The following is a 26,259-nucleotide window of genomic DNA, read 5'->3' as shown; positions in this document are numbered from 1 at the left end:
TTCTATCCCATAATTCTCTTGGTGAGCACATAATGTAGTGATGCTATATTTTGTACAAACTATTAAACTATCTCCATACAATCCTCAGGTTTTTTCATTAAGGCTTTTATTAAAAGGAATGACAAAAACAAAGTCTGTTACATTTTAATCAATGTGCTGTCAAAGTTTTAGTTCAATTTAGTTTATGAAAATGTATTTTGATTAAGTCTGATAGTATTATAATAAACAATGCTTGCTAAAAGTTACAAAAAAAAAATTAGACATTTTCAAATAGTGTTTTTTTTTGCAAAGTTTTAGCGAATAATGCTAAATTTACCTTCAGAGATTAATGAATGTATTTCTCTTTAAGGCTTTGGCAGTAAGTTAATACATGAAAATATCAAATATAACATGACAATACAGGGTAAATGTTTGGCATAGACTATGCAAAGATCATACATGTATCTAGAAATTTTGTTTGATAATTAGCAGTAAAAAAAAGTAAATGAAAGGTTTCAAATGATGGATATATAGAATCATCAATAAATTGTAATGTATATTTATATATATATATAGACCAATATAATTCAAAAACATGTGATCTAGATAGAATAGGAAGCACTTGGAATCAACAACTCAAGAACAATAAGTCTGTGTTTAGAATAACATCATATGTTTACACAGCATTCTGTACATTCTGGACATAAACAATAAATTGATGCCTAGAGGCTGATAAATAACGTAACTTATAATTATTCTTTCTTTTAAATTGTTATTTTGTATGACGATGTCATTCAATAGTATAGGTAAGTGCAAAAGGTCAGACTGTTATGGGTCATGTGACAGTATCAAAAAGAAAGCAGCCAACAACAAAAACATTACTAAAACATAAAAAAAAAAAACTCAACCCAACATATAACAATCAACAACACAATGTAACAGTCACTCATCACATTTATGCTTTCTACACAATGTATATTCATTTCTGGATCCTTTTGATCTATCCACCACTATTCTTTTTTTATCCATTAAGTCAAAAAATTCTTGCAACTTAGTTGCAAACCTAAGGTCATCATTCTTTTCTGAACTATTGCCAGCAGGTATAGCTGATCTGTTTTCTGTGAGTTGGGAAGAGTCATGGAAAGTTTCAGTGCCAGAAGGACAGTTGTTAGCTCTCCAATTCAACACTAATTCCTCTGCTTTTAAACACTTCTTTAATCTGACAACTGGATTCAGAACGAGGCTATTTTGTTTAGACTTTTTCTGAAACAAGAAACACAATTCCAGTTTAAAAAACATGAAAGCATTGATTAATAAAAATATGAAAGACACTTCAACAGAATTAGAAACAATCAAAATCAATAAATTCAAATTATTTTTACATTATTAAGTTTTTATTTATTACAATATTTATTGACCTATTCAAGCATCAGTGCTTTCTCTTCTATTTCCACATTTTCTGACAAAAATTCTTCCTGTTGCAGAGCTTCAAAATTTACTTTACTGGCCTCCTCCTCTTTCTTTGCCTGTTCGTCCTTTTTTTGCTGAATCTATTGAATAATAAACATTTTCATATAAAAGAGATTCTATTCCAGTGAAGTTCTACCTACGTCCATAAAGGAACAAGAATTTTTTTTTGGAGTTTATTGATATAAGAAAACACTCAACAAAGCCTTGGCACAACTGATGCTATAAAGACAGAGTGCTATAGCAGTAATGTATAGCCACAGAGAAGTAGATCGGGCTCAATGCAAATAATATATTTTTTTAACCATTTAACACAACATGTTGTTTTATGGAGGAATTGGCAGAGAAATGGTATAATTAATAGTTACTTTTGCACCAGCCAGCATTGGAAGTGTCTTTTTGTGTAGGACAGTTGTTAGGGTAAAATTTTTGTTTTGGTCATTGAATTTCATTGATTTTGGTATCTGTTGTGGTTATTTTGCAGATGGAACAGAGCTACAGTTCAGTTAAAAAATAAATCTAGATCTACATATATTTAGTTATTTAAAGAGAGAAAGGGGCTGTAAAGAAAGATCTGGTCTGCTTGACAGTAACAGTTGATGCTTGATCAACATTATTAAAGTATTATAATCAATATCCAGATGTTCTTGTTAATCAAGTTTTGAAACAACTAAGTCTAAATAGGGGCAAAGGGGGTACTGGAAAGGGGTAGTACCTTTGATGGTCCGGTATGCTGCACTATTAGGTGGATGGCCTCACTGGTCCCCTTCCGACCCCTAAATCTCACACATGTGGCTCCAAGCGCCATGTCCTGGAAAACCGCTTCAGCTGGGGGACTAAACCATGTGAGGGGGTGGTGATAACATGGCACCACTGGGTGAAAGGCCTTCTAGACTAAGGTCACCAGCCAGGAAGGAAGAGTCCCAGGATGGACTACGACGCCACATGTTCAGGACCAAGGCGAACCACCAAATTAGAGGTACTCAGTTGTGGTCAAGCATAGAGAGGGATGGGCGCCGCCATGCAAGTATTTAGCCCTCGTTACACCAAATGAGATAATGACAGTAAATAAATCCATACCGGCTCGGCCATAGCCCGGGTTACCAAGGGACGCGTCTACACTCACAGACCAGGACGGAGGTGAGAAGTGTATTACTGGTCCATGCAAAAATAAAATAAATACCAGGAATAAAATCACCATAGGAACATGGAATGTGAGATCACTAATAGAGGAAGGAAAAGTTGAAGAGCCCACACATGAAGTTAACCTAATTCATTTCAACATCATAGGACTCTCTGAAATGCGCTGGAAAAACATAGGTGAAACAACCACAGAAGAGGGCCATAAGACTAAGACTACAGTGGACTACAAGATGTCCACGAACAAGGAGTAGGATTTCTTGTACACAGGAACTACAGCAATTGCGTTGAGAACTGGTACCCTATATCTAGTCGACTCATTTCCATAAGTTTAAAGGCATCACCCTTCAATATCACCATCATTCAAGCATACACTCCTACATCAACATATGAGGATGAGGCAGTAGAAGAGTTTTATGAGCTATTATAGGAAGTGGTCAATAAAGTTCTGAAAAAGGACATCCTTGTTGTACAAGAAGACTGGAATGCCAAAGTAGGAAGTGACTCCTACCAAACCTGGAAAGGCACTTGTGGAAGATACAGTAACCTCTCAACCAATGAACGAGGTCAACCACTTTTAGAATTTGCAAAATACAACAATCTCTTACAGGCTAACAAACTAGGATGCCACAAAAAATCATGTATAACCACATGGCACAGTCCGAACGGAGAATACCACAACCAGATCGACTATATCAGCAGTTCTTAACCTTTTATGCTCGGCGACCCCTTTTTACAATCCCCCACTCTTCCGTGACCCCAGCACACACACACACATACAGCAATAGAAGAATAGACAATAACAATCCTTATTTTCGATGGTCTTAGGCGACCCCTGGCAAATCGTCAATCGACCCCCAAGGGGGTCGCCACCCACAGGTTGAGAACCCCTGGACTATATCATGGTGCAATTGCTATAAAATGATTTTGATCTAGATTTTCTTTCTTTTTGTTTTTAAGTTATAATTAGCCACAACTGAATTAATTGATACCACTTAATTATGCCAGTCACTCCCCCATTACTACTATCAACTAATAGAAATTAAGCAAGGAAGGTGATTCAAATATATGCCAAGTCACCCTGTCAGATGAAACAAGAGAATCACCTAACAACACCAGTATGGGAATTTTGTGGGACGCAGCTGAGAAGCACCGAAACCTCCCAGATACCGTCTCTCCCCAATGATCCACAAAAGAGATTGGACCTATGAAAAACCTATGAACCAGAGAGAAACACTTATACAACATGATGAAGGAATAATATGAATGAAAGATGCACTATAAAAAAAATGTCACCGTAATTACCATGTTTATTCTAAAAGAATGACAATTAAAACTTAAAATTTGTTTCCATTTCTAGGAATTATAAAGTTTATTCATATTTCACCTGCTGAATAGCAGCTTCATATTCTTGTCTGATTTCTCCAGGACAGGAAATTTGTCTTCTTTCCTCTGAAACAAAATGGGAGCTTTTCAATAATTTTGTTCAGCTCTGAAACAAATGGGAGCTTTTCAATATTTTTTTTATCATTACTCAAGGTTAAAGCCATTGTCTTTGCATGAATCTACCTTTAGTCTGGTCTGTTTCATTCTAAAGGTGGTTAGAATCACAGTAATGATATTTTTCAGACCATTGTCGAAAAAAAAAAAACGCTGGCTTAGACTGTACATTTATTTAAAGGGCTAGCAAAACTTTTTCTGCAGGGAACAGTTCCAGGAAAAAGAAGGAGAGGCAGATAAAAGATGCAATGGGGGACAACATTATGAACTGTACAGCCCTGTCTATGGAAAAGATATGCTTATTCTGGCAAAAGAAAGTAATGGAGAGAATTTACCAACAGTTCATGGATGCCCTAAAAAGACTAAAGGATTACTGAAGGTGATTTTATCTTTATGTTCTATATTTCTCAAACATCCTTGATGGGATTTTAGTACTATTTTTGATACCTAGCAAAATAACAATCCAAAAAACATTAATTTCATGTATTTCAACTTACGGGCTTCAAAATCATCTTCTTCATCTTCACTGTTGCTTTCTTCACTGGCTTCCAGCCTGCGCCTCACTTTTTCAGGGAAGGCCTCTTGGATGTCTTTCCACTTTTCCATGTTTATCAATTTATTTTCCTTGGCAGCTTTTCTGGCCCAGACTGAAATGTGCTTCCTGCAGACTGGACATGAGAGGTTGGCTTTTTCCACTGTTTCCTTGTAACATTTTAAACTCAGTGAGTGATTGCAGGGAAATGTTACAGGCTGGATGAGTAAGCTAATGCATACTGGGCACATGCACTCAGATTCAGACAGCATTTTTTTTCCTGTAATTATAGATAGCAAAGCAAATTAGAATTTGATCTGAAAAAAACTTTTTTTTATTTGATTGCACAGACATGCCTACCCTCAAGACCCAGAATGTGGAACACTCAGGTTGAAAATGTGGAACACTCAGGTTGAAAATGTGGAATTTTGGGCCCCAATGTGGAACATACACGCGGTTACGTTTGTCAGCCATACTGTACGCAATAAAGAAAAGTCTTGATTTTTGAGATCCATGTCATTGCCTTATTATTTCTCAGGATCCTATGAATTAGATTTAAAAAAAAACTAAATGTAGTTTTTGTATCTATTATGCAAAAAGCTTGCTTTGTTTACCTTTAAAAGGAATTCTTGGTTCGCCAGGTGTCTGTCATTTTGGAAGAGTCGCATTGTGTAGTAGCAACCACCGGAGCAATCTAAAGCATATTTAATTATAAATACAACACAGCATTGCATAAGAAAATTGGACAAGATTTGTAATAGAGCAAAAACATGTTGAGAGACTATTATGGCAGTTGTGAAATGGGGGAGGGAAGAAGAGTGAATGATGAATGTTTACATAGCCGCTATTTTACAAAGTGAAAATGAACCTCCTGCAAAGCTAAATTTACCTTTTTCAAAGTCTCCACATATTAGACTTTCTGGCGATGGTTTTGATGACCCATGTTTTTAATGGCTTCTTTGGTCTATCTTTCCATTTGCTCACTTGTATATTTGTCTGTTTCTGATGATTTAAAAAAATAAATAAATATCTCTTTTCAGTTGTTTTTCTAGTAGATATCTAAATATATTTTTTAAAGACTAATCTTAATGACACGAGTAAGTATTGTTACATGTTGCACTGAAATATGCTCATCTATTAGATTTGTATTAGATTCTTTGTTGTAAAACATATTATTAACAAACAAAAAATGCTCAATTCTAATTAATAACTAAGAAATTTGCTAATCGCTGAGTAACTATTAAAAAGAAAATATACAAACATAAATGCTACAAACCCAACAAGAATTTTTTTTCCATTTGAAAATTATCCAAGACATCTCTGAAAGGCTCTATTTTTTTAATTAGTTTCCAGCTAGTGATAAAATGTAAAACAATTTTGGTAAACATTTTTTTTTTCAAGTGCAAGCCATTCATTCCATTTAGTAGACAAACTGTTATAGGTTTAGGACATGATTAATCAGGAATTTTCTTTTAACAATGCAACTTTTAATTTACAACATCTAATATCACCAACACAACAAACAACAGAGCCCTAAGAGAAACAGGTAATTAAAAACAATACAAAATTGTCACTTTGTTGGGACGTGGATGAATGGCACTTTAGCTACCTATCATGTGGGCACAGAAATATACCAGATACCTCTCTTACAATAAGGCAAAATCTTCTCCCAGATACCCCCCCCCCCAACATACACATACCACACACTAAGTCCACAAGTGTTTGAACTAGAGAGCACTGAGCCTGCTATAGCATGAAAAATGCGTTATACAAAAGTAATTTTAAATAAAAAATTTCTTTTAAAGATAAAATGTTAACATCTTTTAACTGAAGCGCGGTAGCTGAGCGGTACAGTGCTTGGCTTCTGAACTAGGGGTCCTGGGTTCGAATCCTGTGAAGACTTGGATTTTTAATTTTGGGATCTTTGAGCACTTTGAGTTCACCCAGCGCTAATGGGTAACTGACATTAGTTAGGGAAAAGTAAGGCGGTAGGTCGTCATGCTGACCAGTTGAAACCCTCGTGAACCGTAAACCACAGAAACAGGTAACCTTTACTTTAATCTTTTAACTGAGAATAATTTTTAAACAGGAGAGAAATGTACATCAAACAATAATTATGGACTTACTTTTCTTCCAGCTGTGATGACAAAGCCTCCTTGTCGTTTTCCAAATGGACAATCATAGTCTTGAGCTCCTGTATTGTTTGATTCAAGTTACTTCTCTCATTCTCACAGTGCTCAAGCTTCTGCGTCAGTTCTGCTACTGATGAGTTCAAAACGGAGCATTCTTTCTTGAATTGTTCCCTTTCATCAGCTAAGCCTTTCTCAAGGTCGTTTCTAATGTATTCTGATTCCACTAAAGTATTAGCTAGATTTCTAATTTCAGCTTTCAAATCTGCTACTTCTTTCTCTTTATTCAAAATAGTTCTGTGAGTTTTCTAATTTGTATGAGTTTAGAGACTCCCTTTCTTTATGCAGTTGAGACAAAACAGTTTGACACTCTTGCTTAGTGTAATCTAATTTCTCTTTGAATTCTATGGTGTCGTTCTGTAATTCTGATACGGCAGCTTTCAACTGGTCTTTCTCTGCCTGAGATTCTTCTTGTAATGCAGATATGGTCATTTTCAACTGGTCTTTCTCTACCTGAAATTCTTCTTGAAATGCAGATATGGTCATTTTCAATAGGTCTTTCTCTGCCTGAAATTCTTCTTGCAATGCAGATATGGTCATTTTCAATTGGTCTTTTTCTGACTGAGATTCTTCTTGCAATGCAGATATGGTCGACTTAAGCTCAAAATTCTTTTTTGCTGACTTGACTCTCTCAGCATCTAGCTGGGAAGAAATGATATTCATATCATTTTCTAAATGAGCATTTTTAGATTGCAGTTCTAGTACAGTTTTATTCAAGACATTGTTCTTGCCTTCATAGTTTGTTACTGTGGTCTGTAATTCTAAGATTGAAGATGTCAGTACTGAACATTCGTTATGAAACTTTTCTCGCTCCTCTATCATACTGGAAGAGATGCTATCCCTCTCCATTTCCAGGCTAGCTTTTGTATTTTCTAAATATGTAACTTCTTCATCCAATCTTGAGATGGTTGACTTCATTTCTAAATATTTCACATTTTTTTCATTCAGTTGTGTTGAAAGAACTTGACATTCTTGAACAGAATTAGTTAATTGGTTTTTCAATGCTAAAGACTCTGTCTGCAAAACAGCAATAATATCATTTAGTCTTGACTTTTTCTTCCAATAATTCTGCTACATGTCTCTCTGCCTTTTCTTCCAGCTGGCAAGACAAGGCTTTTCTATCTTCTTCTAACCCAGTGTTTTTCATCTTTAACTCATTGATGGTTTCATTTAAATGATTTTTTTCCACTTGAAAATATTCAATATCATTTTTTAGCTCTACAACTGATGACATTAAAATCGATAAGTCTTTCTTTGACATGTCTCTCTCCTCATCAAGGCGAGAAGAAAGGCAGATTCTAGCATTTTCTAATTCTGACATAGTCTGAACTAAAGTTGTTCTTTCAGCTTTTAGATCTGCTAATTCAGTTTCCATTGATGAAACAGCTAACTTCATCAATGAGTACTCCTCAGTGCTGACTGAGATCTTCTCTTCCTTCAGTTCAGAAGAAATCGCTTGACACTTTTGTACTGAATCTTCTAATTTCTTTTCCAACTCCAATGACACTTTCTGTACCTCTGATATCATAGCATTCAATTTATCTTTTTATGCCTCTGATTCTTCAAGTGCAATCTGTGATTTGTCTCTTTCGAATTCCCATTGGGAAGAAATAGCTTTCTTATCATTCTCTAAGCTAGCATTTTTTTTCTCTAGCTCATCAATTGTTATTTTTAATTGAACCACTTCTGAGTGAAAATGTTCAAGTTTCTGTTTTAGTTCTGTTATTAATGACATAAAAACTGAACATTCTTTTTTAGACTTTTCTATTTCCTCCTCTATGCATGAAGAGAGGGCATTTTTGTCTTTCTCAAGACTAGCTGTAACGTTTTCTAACTCTGATAAACCTTGGACTAAATTAATTTTTTCAGTTTTCGAATCTGCTATTTCATTCTCCATTTTTAAAATGGTAAAATTCATTGCTGAGCATTCTTCTTTGATAGTGCTGACTGAACTCTTTTCTTCCAAAAGTTGGGATGAAACAGATTGAAACTCTTGCTCAGTATTTTCTAATTTCTTTCCCAATTCTAAAGTCTCTTTCTGTAACTCCGTTATTCTACTGCTTAACTTGACTTTCTCTGCCTCTGATTCCTCTAGTAATACTGATATGGATGATTTTAACTCTTTCTGTGACTTGTCTCTCTCGGCTTCAAGCTGAGTAGCAATGATATCTTTAGTTTTCTCTAGACTGGCATTCATTGTCACTAGCTCTTGGATTGTTCTGTCCATTTGATTGTTTTCCTCATCATAGATTTTCCCCTCCCTTTGCAACTGTGTTATTGTTGACATCAAAGTGGCACATTCTTTCTTATACCTTTCTTTTTCCTCATTCAAACAAGAAGAGATGGCATCCCTGTCTTTCTCCAAATTAGCTTTAGTGTTTTCCAACTTTGAAATGATTTTGGCTAATTTGATTTTCTCAGATTCTAGTTCTTTCACCTCATTCTGAAGTTTACAGACATAAGACTGAAGTGACGAGCATTCTTTCTGTAGATTCTTTACAGTGTTCTTTTCCTTTTCCAGCTGAGCAGAAATAGCATGGCTCTCATGTTCAGCGCTGGCTCTTTTGCTTTCCAAATCTGTATTTTCCTTCTGCAATTCTGAAATGGCTTTGTTTAATTTGTTCTTTTCACTTTCTAGCTCTTTCAGATTTTGTTCACCTGAAGACAACTTCTGTTCCAAGACTTTATAAATTTTTTCAAACATATCCTTTTGTTTGTTGGCCCCCGTGAGGAGAATGTCCAAGCTTTTGATTTGATCCTGCGCTTCTTTTAGTTTCTTTTGCATTTCAATGTTGTCTGGGAGTCTGTACCCTGTTAGAAAAAAAAAGCCTTCAATAAACATCATTTCCTATCAACTAGATATTAGGCATAGTGATTAACAAAAAATACTGTTCGGAATAGTTCAAGTAGGGTATATTTAAATTTTTGGTCTTATTAATTATTAGCTTCAGTTTTTTGTGTATATGACAGCTATTTGAATATTAATATATTAATTATCTATGTATATTATCTTTTGTACTAAACTAGATAATTTGTTGCAAGAGAAAACACTACAGTACAAGATTATAATCATAAAGCATTCTGATTTTGTTAACCAATTGTAAATCAATAACCAAAATGTTTTTGCTAATATTTTCACTTGATTTTCAGACCTTGCATTCTATAAAACAGATGATGTAAAGGTCTTCTGTTTCTTTGGCTAACAATTGTGTCATATGTCAGCACAACGAACAACTAATTTTGTTTCCCAAATAATGTCATGTACCCAATAGAGTTGGGTGGAATAAGAGGATCCTAAAATTCAAATTCCTAGTCTTCAATGAAATTCCAACCAGAGGCCCATCGGTTTTGAAGCCAAGCATTTCACCCATCAGCCACCCCACCACATATATATATATATATATATATGGAAATGATTCCCAACTATTATATATATATATATGGAAATGACTCCCAACTAATTCAGAAAAGTTTGGAATCCAACTATTTGACTTTGCACACTAAAATTTATTTACCAATTTAAAAGTCAATAATCCTTGTAACATTTAAGAATTATATTTTTCCTTGCCTAAGTCCATAGATTGTTGAAGTCTTTATTTTACCTATGTCTTTATATGTCCTTCCACTTTGCTCTAATCCGCTAAGGGATCTTGTTCTGTTCAGTTCCAAGTCTGCAAAAAAAATGTAGCACATTTATTCATTTATATAAAAACTACAATTGGGACTTTTCTTTTGTTATGTATTGTAAGCGCATTCTTAAAAAAAAAGTATGTTTAATAAGCTAGCATAGATTTAAGATTTATAAATATTATACAATGGATACAATGCAATATAACATATATATATAAATATATATACAAATATAGTAATTTAAAAAAATATATATAAAAGGCAGACCTTTAATAGGACCATGATGATCACCTAACAGATTGTAACTGCCGACTCCAGGAATATTATCTAATAACAAAATAAAAACAAAGTCATACTCCTTTTTGGCATTATATTCTTTAGACAATTTATAAAATTACAATGTAAATTATATCTAGTACAGTGCAAAGTTTAAGCACTCTATATAGTCCAGTTTTCCCATCTTACTATGTAACTCAAGTAAGTGCCTAATCTAGTCTCGATCTATAGAATAGATCTAGATCTAGTTAGAAAAAATAATTAATTAAGACCATTTTGTAGATCTATAGTGATATAACAACAACATATAGTTTTAGTCAATTCTAGTCTGGATAAAATGATGAGCTAAGTAGTTATGAACCATTTCAGCAACAAATGTAAATTATATTACATTTCAATACTGGGACAATTGACTCTTGATAGTTCAATGGTTCTGGGACTGGAAAATGGGGGAGGGGTGGATTGTCCATAACATCTGATTACCAAAGGTTAGCTGAACTTAAAGGAATTTAGAAGTACATGTCAAGTATCAGTAGTTTCAAATATTTCAGTACTATTGTCTCTAATGATGGAACCTAACATGGCCAGAATAGCACTGTCCACAGCAGCACTTGTTAAGTCAAAACAATATGGAAAGACAAAGGCAAAAGCTAGCCCTCAACACTTAAATCAGACTGATGTAATTCATGGTCATGGAGTCACATTCTTATATGCTTGCAAATCTTGAATACTGACTGCAGAACTAGAGGATGCTAGCAATGAAATAGGGATACCTGCTGTCGAGATGGAGATCAGCAAGTCTGGGGCAGTCAAACAGAATATGAGGCACGGTTTCCTCTTCTTCCACGCAGCGGGGGCACCGTGAATCAAAATTGGCCATAGCTGCAAGAAATATGAGCCAACAGGACAGTGGCCTGTCCTGCACTGTGCTATAATAGCTTGCTCAGGCCTGGACAGCCTCCACCACAGGGAAGTGCGGTCAGGGCACCTCATGCGCTCCCAGACTCCACAGGCTTTTTGGGACTTGTCCCAGCACTCAAACCACTTTTCCATTTCTGTTTTTTGTATTATAGCCAGGGCTTGGTGCAAGCTTACAGCCTGTTCAGTGGGTGGAATTTGCCCTCCCTGGTTGGCCAAAGAGTCTGCAATTGTGTTGCCAGTCACACCTATGTGACTCAGTACCCACTGCATTATTACAGGGGTGCCATAGCGTTGTTTGATGTTATGTGAAGGCATGATGACAGTGCTGATATTGGGGGGCCATGGTCCGGGGCTTTGCAAAGCCTGTAGTACAGATTTTGAGTCAGTGACCACAACAATCTGTGTTGCCCTCAAATGTCCCTCGCCGAGTTGAGAGTCAATGACCTTTAAGGCTTCACAGACTACCATGGTCTCCGCATCAAAACTGCAAACACTACCACATGGTCAAAAGATTTTAATTGTGTAAGAGCCAAGAAAGTAGATGTAGGCTCCATAGCCTGCTCTTCCAGAATCTATTGATGCCGACCCATCAGTGTATGCAAAAATAGCACTGGGCATGAAGGTATTAATTGTCTCCAGAGCTAGGATTTAAAGGTCGTTAGATGAACGACTTAGCTTAGTGGCTTAGTGAAAAAAAAACTGTGTGAGATGAGATGATGTCACTGGCTAAGCAGGGGATGTAACTGGATAAGCAGGGGGAAGGCTAGTTAAGACTGCCTCCCCAGGTCAAAAGTTTTAATTAAGGTCAGATTGAGATTGAGTTTAGTAGATGATAGATTTACTTATTAATTAAGAAATTAATAGTAGAAGTAGATCTAGTATTAGTAGATCTAGTAAATTTCTAGCTCACAAATCAAAGCTGATTTCATTATTAGTATTTATGATTCTTACTAGTTTAGAGTGTAGATCTAAATATTAAAGTAAATTAAGGGGTCTTGAGCAACAAGAAATGCCAGATGATTGTTTTGTTTTAGTTAGCAACATTGGTGTCAGAGTAATCTCCCTTTACCAACTATTGACCAATTATTAAAAAATTGTAATCAAGAGTTATGAAAGAATTTTTTTTAAAAAATCGGTATGTAGACTCCAGCTAGTGAATTTGAAATAAAAAAAAAAAACTATTGGAATATATGCAGAATATTAGGCTTTACAAAGCCTAATATGTTTTTATTTTTGTTCACAAAATTTTTCTAGACATAGACTATCACCAAAACTGTCCATGGCCATTATTTTCTTTGTTAAATGGCATTTTCCACTTTGTAAGCGCCACTAAAGACTTTATGGCCAGGCATGATATCTAATATGAAACAAAATTAACCTTTGTTCTCTATCCTAACGTCTGTATTGGAGTATTGGTGAAAACAAAAAAGTGATATTTTCATTATAACTAAAAAAAGATATCTTATCAATACTTCCTTTATTTTATACACCGGATCCACCAAGTTATCTAGTTTTAATTTTCGTCATGTACGAAAATATCCAATAAATCCTCTTTCTCCTTCACAATTTCTATATCTGAATAGAGTCTAGATTGGAATACACATGCATGAATTGTGGCAAGTATACCGCTCTAGAATTGGCTTGATTAGCCACACCAAGTTCTGCCTCGTCTCAAGACTAAACCAAAACCAGTGACTCACCTGGGCGCATCCATTGCATTTCGAGACAAAAGGAGCCATATATATTATATATACACACATTTGAGACGAAAAGAAAATCTGCTGCCGAGGACAAACGACGACGAAAAGAAAATCTAAATCGACCACCTGCGGACAATGGTTATGCTTGCCCTGCCTGTGGCAAAATATGCAGGTCACAGCTGGGGCTGCGCAGCCACGGGAAATACTGTATTCCTCATTAATCTTTGGACTCGAAGACAGGCCTTATTATATATAATAATAAATTAAATAAATTCTGCCCTCTTACGTAATCTTTCGTTTCGAGGATAGTGTAAATCTTTTCTGCCTTGTATAGAGACCCACGGAAATAATTTAATCATTATTACAAGGTTCTATAAAGTTATATAAATACGCATGTCATGTCTATTATTATATTAGCTACGTCATCGTGCATGTTTGTGTGTGTGTGTGTGTGTGTGTGTCAATGTCGGATCCGGCTCAGACCGTACTCTTCAAAGCAGATTCAATATATGTTAAAAAAAAAAAGTAAAGCTCCCCTTTCAGACCTTGCAATCAATAGGGCAAATGATGTAAAGGTTTTCTGGCCTCACAGTTAGCGAGGGTGTCGTGTGGCCAGCACAACGACTAACCGTCTTTACTATGGAAAGTGTTAAACCAATGACTTGGCAGATTATAAATCATTAATTAACATACATGACTAGATTGTCACTAGGAAGTAACGTTTGTATTTTATAAGATAATAATAATTATGCTCGTCTTCAAGACCGAATAATAATAACAATGATGATAATTTTATTTATAAAGCGCTGTTAACAAACTAAATGTAGGCTCAATGCGCTGTAATAACATTACAAACATAAACACGAGGGTTACAATGACAAACTAATCTAAAAAAAGTTTTAAACAGATAGATCTCAATGTTCTTCTTAAAAGTGGTGTAGCATGTTGTCTGTCTGAGATCAATGGGGAGTGAGTTCCAAACCTTTGGTCCGTGCACTGAAAAAGCCTGCAGACCGTAGCTTTTGAGCGTTGAGTCCATTGTCGCAGGGATAACAAGGAATGCTTAAAGAGCCCAAAATTAAAATTACCAGTTTTCACCAGGATTCAAACCTGGGACCACTCAGTTTGAAACCCAAGCGCTATAGCACTCAACCACCGCGCCTCTATTAAATAACTTCATGTTTAGGGCCTACTAATTACAATTATTCTTTTTACGCTTGAATAACAACAAGTAAAAAAAGACATTTTTTCCCCTACCTATATAAGAACGGAAAAGTAATCCATGTATGAATTATGTCAGGATTCAATGACTATTCACTTTCATGACAACAAAAACACACTTTGATATGGGTCAGTGATGTGTTCTCAATGTCCAGAGAGCCTTCCAAAAAAGTTGTTTTACTGGATGACTGAGGCCTTAAATCCATCCCCACCCCCTCTTTCCCTTTCCAAGTTTTAGCTCACCCTCTCCTCCTTTCATTTCTTCCCTCTTTTCCTTTCTATATTTTTAATTCACTCCGTCACTCTCAGCATTCAGGCCATCTTCCTTCATTTTCAACTTAGTCTGTTGAACCTTTGGGGCACCACACAAGATCTGTTGACCGTACTTCTCTATTCCTCTCAGTCTCTTGCCTTGAATATAATTTTTCCCAATGACAGGCCTGCCCATTCTTTTATGTTGTCTTACCATCGCTTTCTCTCTCTTTATGTCTATAATAAGGCCCGCCTCTTGCCTTCTTAATTTACCCCCCCCCCTCTTTATAGTTAAGAGCTCCCAATCCTCTCTGCATGTAATGCCCTCCACTTTCCCATGTTATTAAATTCATCAAATTCTACTCATCACCTCCCTCTCTCCTTCTTTAGTCGTCCCCATCTTTCTCTCTATTTTATTTCTTTCTGCGATATATTAACACTTCTCTTTTCTTTCTATTCTTTCAAAAGAAGAAGGAACGATACGGGAATATTCGTTCTTAAATGAGTGTCGTCACTGCTTATGTCTGATGCAATACTCGACAAGGTAAATACCCTCATTCTGATATGACAATTCAGAAACATCCTCGTTCTGTTCTCAAGACATCAACTTTTGATGCTGTCAAGTTGTGGTGAAGAGCTCTTTGAATATTAAAAAGACACGACAACTACTCCATTAGATCGATAGCTCAAAGCACTTTATCATAGAAGGAGATCTAGATGGCTTTTTGTTTTTTCTCAACAGAGGCGGATATCCCATCATTTCAAGAAAACATTCTTACATCTATGGCTTTCTGTTTTATCTTAACAGAGGCGGATATCCATAATTCCAAGAAAAACATCTTTGATTTGTTACATGAGTGGCAGATAAAACCGAGAAGCTACCCAGGGGGATTTAAGTTCGAATCATGACATGAGATGCGCTGTCTTTGGTGAGAGTGTAATGGTAACATGGAAACCTTCTCACAGATACCCCCCGCCACACACACAGAGGCACACACACAAAAAGAGAAAGAGAGATGGAGAGACAGAGAGTTAGAGAGAGAGAGAGAGGCCCATTATAGAGATTGTATCACAATTCACTGAGCTGGCTACAGTATGGAAGTTTCTAATTAAAAACAAAACAAAAAAAAATATTTGTGAATTTATTTTCAGTTTACAAGAAAATTAAAAGTAGTCTGACTATGACTTATATAACTTTAACTTATTTACCATCTTACCGAGGCACTGTGGCTGAGTGGTAAAGCGCTTGGCTTCACAACCGGAGTTCCCGGGTTTGAATCCTCTTGAAGACCGGAATTCTTAATTTCGGAACTATAGAGCGCCTCTGAGTCCCCCCCCCCCCAGCTATAATGGGTACCTGACATTTGTTGAGGAAAAATCAAAGCCCTTGGCCGTTGTGCTGGCCACAAGACACCCTCGTTAACCATAGGCAGAAACAGATGAATTTTACATCCCCTGCCCTATGAATTGCAAGGTCTGAAAGGGGAACTTCACTAAACTTTACAACGTATTTTATATCTTATCAGTCATCATCACTTATCACCATATGTTTCAACGTATTCATTCAAGATTTCATCTTATAATTTATCTCATTTATTGTAACTAATCTTTCATTATTGCTTACCTTTTATCCATGAGATGAGAGCCTCAGGCATCAGTGAAAGTATGTGGGAAAACATAGCCAAAGACCGGAGTGCATGGAGACAGACTGTGCGTGCTGGGACAACCCTTGCTGAGAACAAAAGAATTGAAGCGGCTTTAATCAAGAGGGAAAAAAAGAAAGCTGCCTTGTCTGCTAGCCCTAAATCAGAGGCATACACATGTACGAATTGTGACAAAGTCTGCCGTTCTAGAATTGGCTTGATTAGCCACACCAGATTCTGCCCCGTCTCAAGATTAAGCCAAAACCAGTGACTCACTTGGGCGCATCCATTGCCTTTCGAGACAAAAGGAGCCATATACCTTTTATCTTGTCTTTTCATGTATCTTATCTTATCTTATATTCATCTTATTTTTATCCCTAACCTTATCTTATCTGTATCTTTATATTATCTTATTAGTTGCAGACTTCAACTCTACTAAGTCGTATGTTGTCCTGATTCTGGCAACTCGCACCAAGCTCTAACGTTAGGAGTAAGAAGGAACACTTATATAAATCTGTTTTAGTTTATGCATTAGTGCCTTTACCACTAAAACCAACGACACATAAATTTTAAAAAGAAATAATTGAAGTGCTAAGTATAGACACATATCGGTATGATTCTTCTATTTTTTTATGCTGCTTATGTATATAATAATTAATATTACAAAAAGATACTTTGGACATTAAAGATTTAAAAAAATTAGTTACAAATACGTAGGACAGTGTCACTATTTGTTCAACCATCACAATATATGTCTACCATTTCAAGTTATATGATGGCTACACGCATTGTTATATCAAAATATAACAAACGCTATATTAATGTTAGAGATGTGTATACCACTCTTTAAACACCAATCACTAGTTAATAGCAAAAGCACTTTCCACGCTGGGCGTGGTGGTCAAGAGTGAAGGCCACAGATTTGTCTTGGAGTTCGAATCCCAGGGAAGACTGTGCTTATTATGGCCGCCCCTGAGTCCACCAAACTCTTAATGGTAAAGTGGCTTGTCGTTGTGTTGACCACATAACACCATAGTCAACCGTCGGCCAGAGTAACTGATGGGCATCATCTGACTAACAGATAGCAAGGACTAAATGGATACTTGACTTGTGTTTGCATGAGACGGCCATATGTAAAAGGAATGTTTCCGATACTTATAAATAAAACAATATAATTGCTAGTTCCCCTGGGTCTAACTATTTACATTAATGATGGGTATCTTTTTCATTCAATTAAAAACATTAAAATGTGTCAAGCGTTGAGATTATCTCATAGGAAAAACAGGTGTGGTGGCTTAGTGGTAAAGCACTTAGCCTCCAAACTAAGGGGTCCAGGATTCGAATCTTGATGAAGACTGGGAATTCAAATATCGGTATTTCTATGATGCCCCTGAGTCTTATGCGTAACTTATGATAGATGGGAAAATTTATGGTGTGTGTTTGTTGTGCTGGCCACATGACATCCTTGGTAACCATCGGCCATAGAAACAGATAACCTTAACATCTTAACATATCGCAGTGGTAATTTGTTTTTTTCTCACATCAAAAAAGTTGTCTGTTGTACATTATTTAGTTATGGCAAAGTATGTAGGTCACAGCTGGGGCTGCGTAAACACAGGAAATACTTCATTCCTCATTAATCTTCGGACTCGTAGACAAGCCTTATCATTAGTTTGATTATGTTTCAAAGGAAAATTTTCTGTATAGGTTTTTGTTCAGTGGGCTATTTAACTACATGATATACAGGTTATCCAGAAATAATTTTCCGCGTTCAGATTTAATTATTCATTTTCGCCATTTATATTTCTCTGCCATGTTACGATTAAACTTCAATTATGTTTTTGTTTTAAGTAGAAAATATTATAAATGGTATAGATTTTTTATATTACACCAAATAAAGTTAAAAAAAAAAATTAAGTTAATTTTTGGGGGTCACATCAACGATGGTATCATCAATCAGGACAGAAAGAGTTAAGCAATGAATAAAATGATTCTCTGTAAAGGCTGCTATTTTTTTTTATTAACAACAATTAGCATTTTAATTTTCATTAAATATACAAGCAAATATAAATATGCAAGTATACAATTTTGAATGAGAAAACAGATTTAGAAGAAGAATATAACCAGAGATAATATGAACATTTAGAAAATATTACCAACATATGTCAAACATTTAAATATATTTGACTAACCAAAAAAAAAACAACAAGCTAACATAGGAGTTCAATGGTGCGATGTATTTCTATTTTTGGATATACCAAAATGACGTGTTTTCTTCCTCCTTAAAAACAATTCCCAAGGCCTTGCATTAGTCTTAAACAAAATTACAGGCTTGTTTTGTTTGACATGTTTCGGATGTTCCTTCAGAGTTGAAGATATTTTACTTCCTAGTCCAAACCTCCCGCAGGACGACGGGGGATGATAGCGGGCAGGGTTTGAACCCTAGACCGTCGATAAATCCGAACGACAGTCCAGCGCAAACCGCACGACCAGGCAGCCATCCAAGTGAGTGCCTCGGGTAATTAAAAAGGGAGTCCTCGTAGAATGAGGAACATTTGGCTGATTTATTTCAGTTGTTTGCTGCTTCTCTTAAAAAAAAAAAGAAAAGAAAGAAAATCAACATTTAAGTAGGACAACATTCAAGGGGGACAAAATTAAAGTGTTGCAACATTCAAGTAGGACATTTAAGCAGGACAACATTCAGGAAGGACAACATTCAAGCAGGACAACAACTAAGTAGGATAAGTGAGACCAGGAAAAAAAATTTTCGAAATAGAAATAGAATGGTTTAAAAAAAAACATTAACGAAGGACAACATCCAAGGAGGACAACATCCAAGGAGGACAAAATTAAATTAGGACAACATTCAAGTAGGATAATAGAATGATATTTAAAAAACATTAAAGGAAGACAACATTCAAGTAGGACAACATTCAGGTAGGACAACATTCAAGTAGGACAACATTCAAGTTAGACAACATTCAAGGAGGACAACATTCAGGTAGGACAACATTCAAATAGGACAATATTCAAGTTAGACAACATTCAAGTAGGACAATATTCAAGGAGGACAACATTCAAGTAGGATAACATTTATGTAGGACAACATTCATGTAGGACAACATTCAAGTTAGACAACATTCAAGTAGGACAACATTCAAGGAAGACAACATTCAGGTAGGACAACATTCGAGTTAGACAACATTCAAGTAGGACAACATTCAAGTAGGATAACATTCATGAAGGACAACATTCAAGTAGGACAACATTCAAGTAGGACAACATTCAAGTAGGATAACATTCATGTAGGACAATATTCAAGTAGGACAACATTCAAGTAGGATAACATTCATGTAGGACAACATTCAAGTAGGACAACAGTCAAGTAGGACAACATTCAAGTAGGATAACATTCAAGTTAGACAACATTAAAGTAGGACAATATTCAAGTAGGACAACATTCAAGTAGGATAACATTCATGTAGGACAACATTCATGTAGGACAACATTAAAGTAGGACAATATTCAAGTAGGAGAACATTCAAGGAGGACAACATTCAAGGAGGACAACATTCAGGTAGGACAACATTCAAGTAGGACAACATTCGAGTTAGACAACATTCAAGTAGGACAACATTCAAGTAGGATAACATTCATGTAGGACAACATTCAAGTAGGACAACATTCAAGTAGGACAATATTCAAGTAGGACAACATTCAAGTAGGACAACATTCAAGTAGGACAACATTCAAGTAGTATAACATTCATGTAGGACAATATTCAAGTAGGACAACATTCAAGTAGGACAACATTCAGGTAGGACAACATTCAAGTAGGATAACATTCATGTAGGACAATATTCAAGTAGGACAACATTCAAGTAGGATAACATTCATGTAGGACAACATTCAAGTAGGACAACATTCAAGTAGGACAATATTCAAGTAGGATAACATTTATGTAGGACAACATTCAAGTAGGACAACAGTCAAGTAGGACAACATTCAAGTAGGATAACATTCAAGTTAGACAACATTAAAGTAGGACAATATTCAAGTAGGACAACATTCAAGTAGGATAACATTCATGTAGGACAACATTCATGTAGGACAACATTCAAGTAGGACAATATTCAAGTAGGATAACATTCATGTAGGACAACATTCAAGTAGGACAACAGTCAAGTAGGACAACATTCAAGTAGGATAACATTCAAGTTAGACAACATTAAAGTAGGACAATATTCAAGTAGGACAACATTCAAGTAGGATAACATTCAAGTAGGACAACATTCAAGTAGGACAACATTCAAGTAGGACAACATTCAAGTAGTATAACATTCATGTAGGACAACATTCAAGTAGGACAACATTCAAGTAGGACAACAGTCAAGTAGGACAACATTCAAGTAGGATAACATTCAAGTTAGACAACATTAAAGTAGGACAACATTCAAGTTAGACAACATTAAAGTAGGACAATATTCAAGTAGGACAACATTCAAGTAGGATAACATTCATGTAGGACAACATTCATGTAGGACAACATTAAAGTAGGACAATATTCAAGTAGGAGAACATTCAAGGAGGACAACATTCAAGGAGGACAACATTCAGGTAGGACAACATTCAAGTAGGACAACATTCGAGTTAGACAACATTCAAGTAGGACAACATTCAAGTAGGATAACATTAATGTAGGACAACATTCAAGTAGGACAACATTCAAGTAGGACAACATTCAAGTAGGACAACATTCAAGTAGTATAACATTCATGTAGGACAATATTCAAGTAGGACAACATTCAAGTAGGACAACATTCAAGTAGGACAACATTCAAGTAGTATAACATTCATGTAGGACAATATTCAAGTAGGACAACATTCAAGTAGGACAACATTCAGGTAGGACAACATTCAAGTAGGATAACATTCATGTAGGACAATATTCAAGTAGGACAACATTCAAGTAGGATAACATTCATGTAGGACAACATTCAAGTAGGACAACAGTCAAGTAGGACAACATTCAAGTAGGATAACATTCAAGTTAGACAACATTAAAGTAGGACAATATTCAAGTAGGACAACATTCAAGTAGGATAACATTCATGTAGGACAACATTCATGTAGGACAACATTCAAGTAGGATAACATTCATGAAGGACAACATTCAAGTAGGACAACATTCAAGTAGGACAACATTCAAGTAGGACAACATTCAAGGAGGACAACATTCAGGTAGGACAACATTCAAGTAGGACAACATTCGAGTTAGACAACATTCAAGTAGGACAACATTCAAGTAGGATAACATTCATGAAGGACAACATTCAAGTAGGACAACATTAAAGTAGGACAACATTCAAGTAGGATAACATTCATGTAGGACAATATTCAAGTAGGACAACATTCAAGTAGGATAATATTCATGTAGGACAACATTCAAGTAGGACAACAGTCAAGTAGGACAACATTCGAGTAGGATAACATTCAAGTTAGACAACATTAAAGTAGGACAATATTCAAGTAGGACAACATTCAAGTAGGATAACATTCATGTAGGACAACATTCATGTAGGACAACATTCAAGTAGGACAATATTCAAGTAGGATAACATTCATGTAGGACAACATTCAAGTAGGACAACAGTCAAGTAGGACAACATTCAAGTAGGATAACATTCAAGTTAGACAACATTAAAGTAGGACAATATTCAAGTAGGACAACATTCAAGTAGGATAACATTCAAGTAGGACAACATTCAAGTAGGACAACATTCAAGTAGGACAACATTCAAGTAGTATAACATTCATGTAGGACAACATTCAAGTAGGACAACAGTCAAGTAGGACAACATTCAAGTAGGATAACATTCATGTAGGACAACATTAAAGTAGGACAATATTCAAGTAGGACAACATTCAAGTAGGACAACATTCAAGTAGGACAACATTCAAGTAGGACAACATTCAAGTAGAACAACATTCAAGGAGGACAACATTCAGGTAGGACAACATTCAAGTAGGATAACATTCATGAAGGACAACATTCAAGTAGGACAACATTCAAGTAGGACAACATTCAAGTAGGATAACATTCATGTAGGACAATATTCAAGTAGGACAACATTCAAGTAGGATAACATTCATGTAGGACAACATTCAAGTAGGACAACAGTCAAGTAGGACAACATTCAAGTAGGATAACATTCAAGTTAGACAACATTAAAGTAGGACAATATTCAAGTAGGACAACATTCAAGTAGGATAACATTCATGTAGGACAACATTCATGTAGGACAACATTCAAGTAGGACAATATTCAAGTAGGATAACATTCATGTAGGACAACATTCAAGTAGGACAACAGTCAAGTAGGACAACATTCAAGTAGCATAAAATTCAAGTTAGACAACATTAAAGTAGGACAATATTCAAGTAGGACAACATTCAAGTAGGATAACATTCAAGTAGGACAACATTCAAGTAGGACAACATTCAAGTAGGACAACATTCAAGTAGTATAACATTCATGTAGGACAACATTCAAGTAGGACAACAGTCAAGTAGGACAACATTCAAGTAGGATAACATTCAAGTTAGACAACATTAAAGTAGGACAATATTCAAGTAGGACAACATTCAAGTAGGACAACATTCAAGTAGGACAACATTCAAGTAGGACAACATTAAAGTAGGACAATATTCAAGTAGGACAACATTCAAGGAGGACAACATTCAAGGAGGACAAGTGAGATTAGAAAAAAAAATTCATTAAAGTAAATATAAAACATTATTTTTTTTATTTTTTTTTTTCAGATTTTACTTGGGCTAATTTATAGAACAAAATAAGTGCTAATGAGAGACTAATTGTGAAGTTAGATACTTACCTTTATTCTTGAAGCTCCCGTTTTAGAAGCTAGAGGGAAAAAATGTGTTTTATAAACAAAGTCTTAAGTTGTTGTTTTTTTACAATTTCAATCAATGTTTTGTTAAGAAGAGAATTTTGCACTTTCTTGATATTTCGAAAACTCTTTTGACCTCCATTGTTTGGTTCTTCTTGTTCAGAGCCATCTTTCGATTCTGAAGAGAAAACATATTTGTGAAAATTATTATGTTAAATTATGTTAAAACATATTTGTTTCACATATTTTTTAAAATTATTATGTTAAATTATGTTAAAACATATTTGTTTCAAATTTTTATTCTTATCTTATAGATTACAAAAAAAATATAATTACGCTTTGATAGTAAAAGATATAACTTACGTCCTTCGCTTGTTTAAGCTGCTTATTCTTTATCTCTTGAGAATGTTCCAGCTCCTGAAAAGAGGGCAATTTCAAATATATAAACCGTCTTGGAAGATATTAGCTACACCTAAATATCATTGGCAAGACAAAGTTCTAAACAAATTTCTCAAACACGTTTAGAGTTTTAAAGAGCTTTAACATAATATTTCTCCGGTTACCAGAAACATCTTTACAGTCCCTAACAATGGGAAGTCACTCAAAATTTTTAAAGCTTTTTTTTTTTTTTTTCAAACATATTTAAAAAATAAAAACTACAGCTAGAAAAAAATAGAGAAAAGAAAAGAATCCTCCAGATTGAAAATGGTTTATATGAAAGAGTAGAATTATCTTAAAATTAAAATTTGTAGCAGCGAGACTTCTAGAAATCTGTAATTTAAAAAGTATAAAGCAAGCATATTGAAAGGGGACTTTCGAAGAGTTCTAAAACGGTTTAGGACTAGAACCATAAGTTCCCGACCGCAGAACGAAGGAGCTAATGGTTTCAAATGTGAACCTTTCAGATCTACGGGGCAAACACCTTTACTTATCCACAACAAATGCATTAAACATTTAAAATCCATTAAACATTTAAAGTCCGTCTTCACCGGGTCTTGAACTCAAGAACCCTTGTTTCAGAAGTCAAGCCCTTTACCATTCAGCCATCACGCCCATTTTTTTAAATCAAAGATAAAATAAGATAAGTAGATAGACTAATAATCTTACCATGAAATTAGTCAAATAACTTACAGCATACTCTATCTTTAACTTTGCCAGCTCTGCTTCAACTAACTTTAGTTTTTTAGTCACGCCTTCTTCACCCTGGGCTGTAACAGAGATATCATTTTAGTAGTCTTATCTAAAGTTTATCACCTTTACTTTAAAATGTTGGCATTACTGCTTCGTGGCACCAAGGATTTACCCAGGTAAAGAGCACATCGTTATGGACAGAGGCGTAGTGAGCAAAGCGTGCACCCGGCTAAAGGTACACTATTGGCGCCCCCCGCCCCATGAACATCACATAGAAATATAGACTTGTTGATAAAATTTATTTAATAATAATAGGCCTACTGTTGTAATCCTATTGGCGACGCGATAGAGTTAACTGTGTACAGTCAGCTGACACATGTGACACAGGCCAGTAATACAGTTTAGCCTACTATGTCGACGGAAAAATGACAAATACTGGTCTGACGTTTGCACGTAAATATGGCCCGTGTTGCGGTCATGTGATCAGAAGCCTTGGTGGACCAGAGACAGTGTGTAGTGTAGTGTAATTTCAGTATAGGACAGCGAGGAGGCCGGGACTGTTGACCATGCAATCGGTCCTAGTGGAGTCCTCGAGTAAAACGTACCAATCCAGGAAGAGATATAGAGACAGTGGTTTAGTTTAGCTCGGCAGTACGGTGATGTACAGTGTAACATTTGTAGTCAGTTTATTGTGCTGCCAATTGTGTTGTACTACTATATTTTGGAACTCTAGTTGTCAAGTTCTTGAATTTGATGTGTGTATTGAGCAGTGTTTGGAAAAGGCCTGATTAAGAGAGAGTGAATCGTACTAATACAATACAAAAAACCTTATAATGTATTACCTAACAAAAATATCTACAATAATTGTATTTTTTTGAAGCCTTTCTGTGTGTGGCGCCCAGTGCATCGTGCCCCCTTGCCCCCCCATCACTACGGTTCTGGCTCTCAATAAGCTCCAGTAACAGAATACACAGGTGTGCCTCAAGGAAGTCTTAGGTCCACTGATGTTTCTAATATACACATAGGACCTACCAAATGGCATTAATTCAGGAACCAAAAGTCAGGTTATTTGCAGATGATTGCATACTATATAGAGCAATAAAAAACTACACAAAATACTTGTCACACAATTGTAGATAGGTCAAGGTTATTCACAAAATGTAGAGAACTTTGCACTCAAATTACATCCCCCTTTATGACGCATAAAAAAGTTCCCCTCTCAGACCTTGCGATATATAGGGCAGATGATGTGAAGGTCATCTGTTTCTGTGGCATATGGCAACAGGGGTAACAGGGGTGTCATGTGGCCAGCACAACGACCAACAGCCTTTACTTTTCCCCAACTAGTGTGAGGTACTCATTAGAGCTGGGTGGACTCAAAGGCGCCCATAGATACCGAGAATAAAAGGGCTAGTCTTCAAGAGAAAGCTGGAACCTCTGGTTTGGAAGCCAACCGCTTTACCGCTCAGCCACCGCGCTTCTGTTATGACACATTGAAAGGACAAAAGTACCACACATACCTTAATAGCAGCTGCTGATCTGAAAAAGGGGAGGGACTTGGTTACATGAACTCTCACAGCGCCAGACAGAAGCCAAGGGATAGATGATAAACATATCATGGAATCCTAATAGGGTCTTTTAACAGAAATTTTAATACATCGAACAATCCCTAAACTAAAACTCTATTTAACTTTTGTTAACCCAACAATAAATTAATTTGGGACAATCCCCTACCCCCACCACAAGTCGCTAAAAAGAAAGATAATAAGA

The 26,259-nt window shown here is 35.7% G+C and overlaps 2 protein-coding genes across 2 annotated transcripts; both read right to left on the bottom strand.

Annotated features, from left to right (window-relative positions):
* Positions 1-1,397: 1,397 nt before the first annotated feature.
* On the bottom strand, positions 1,398-13,523 carry LOC129927876 (myosin heavy chain, striated muscle-like). The gene is made up of 10 exons (XM_056039496.1): positions 13,335-13,523; positions 10,705-10,764; positions 10,410-10,478; positions 6,745-9,618; positions 5,895-5,971; positions 5,508-5,620; positions 5,233-5,312; positions 4,584-4,898; positions 3,974-4,038; positions 1,398-1,529 (listed from the first exon to the last, which is right to left on the bottom strand). The coding sequence occupies exons 1-4, from the start codon at positions 13,351-13,353 to the stop codon at positions 8,354-8,356; spliced, it is 1,413 nt and encodes a 470-aa protein (XP_055895471.1). The 5' UTR covers positions 13,354-13,523; the 3' UTR covers positions 1,398-1,529; positions 3,974-4,038; positions 4,584-4,898; positions 5,233-5,312; positions 5,508-5,620; positions 5,895-5,971; positions 6,745-8,353.
* LOC129927854 (lamin-L(III)-like) lies at positions 7,030-7,725 on the bottom strand. Its single transcript, XM_056039399.1, has one exon. It carries the CDS (start codon positions 7,723-7,725, stop codon positions 7,030-7,032), a length of 696 nt encoding a protein of 231 aa, XP_055895374.1.
* Positions 13,524-26,259: the final 12,736 nt, after the last annotated feature.

Source organism: Biomphalaria glabrata, chromosome 8, assembly GCF_947242115.1.
Source record: "Biomphalaria glabrata chromosome 8, xgBioGlab47.1, whole genome shotgun sequence".
Classification (NCBI taxonomy): domain Eukaryota; kingdom Metazoa; phylum Mollusca; class Gastropoda; family Planorbidae; genus Biomphalaria; species Biomphalaria glabrata.
This window is presented reverse-complemented; position numbering and strand designations above follow the sequence as displayed.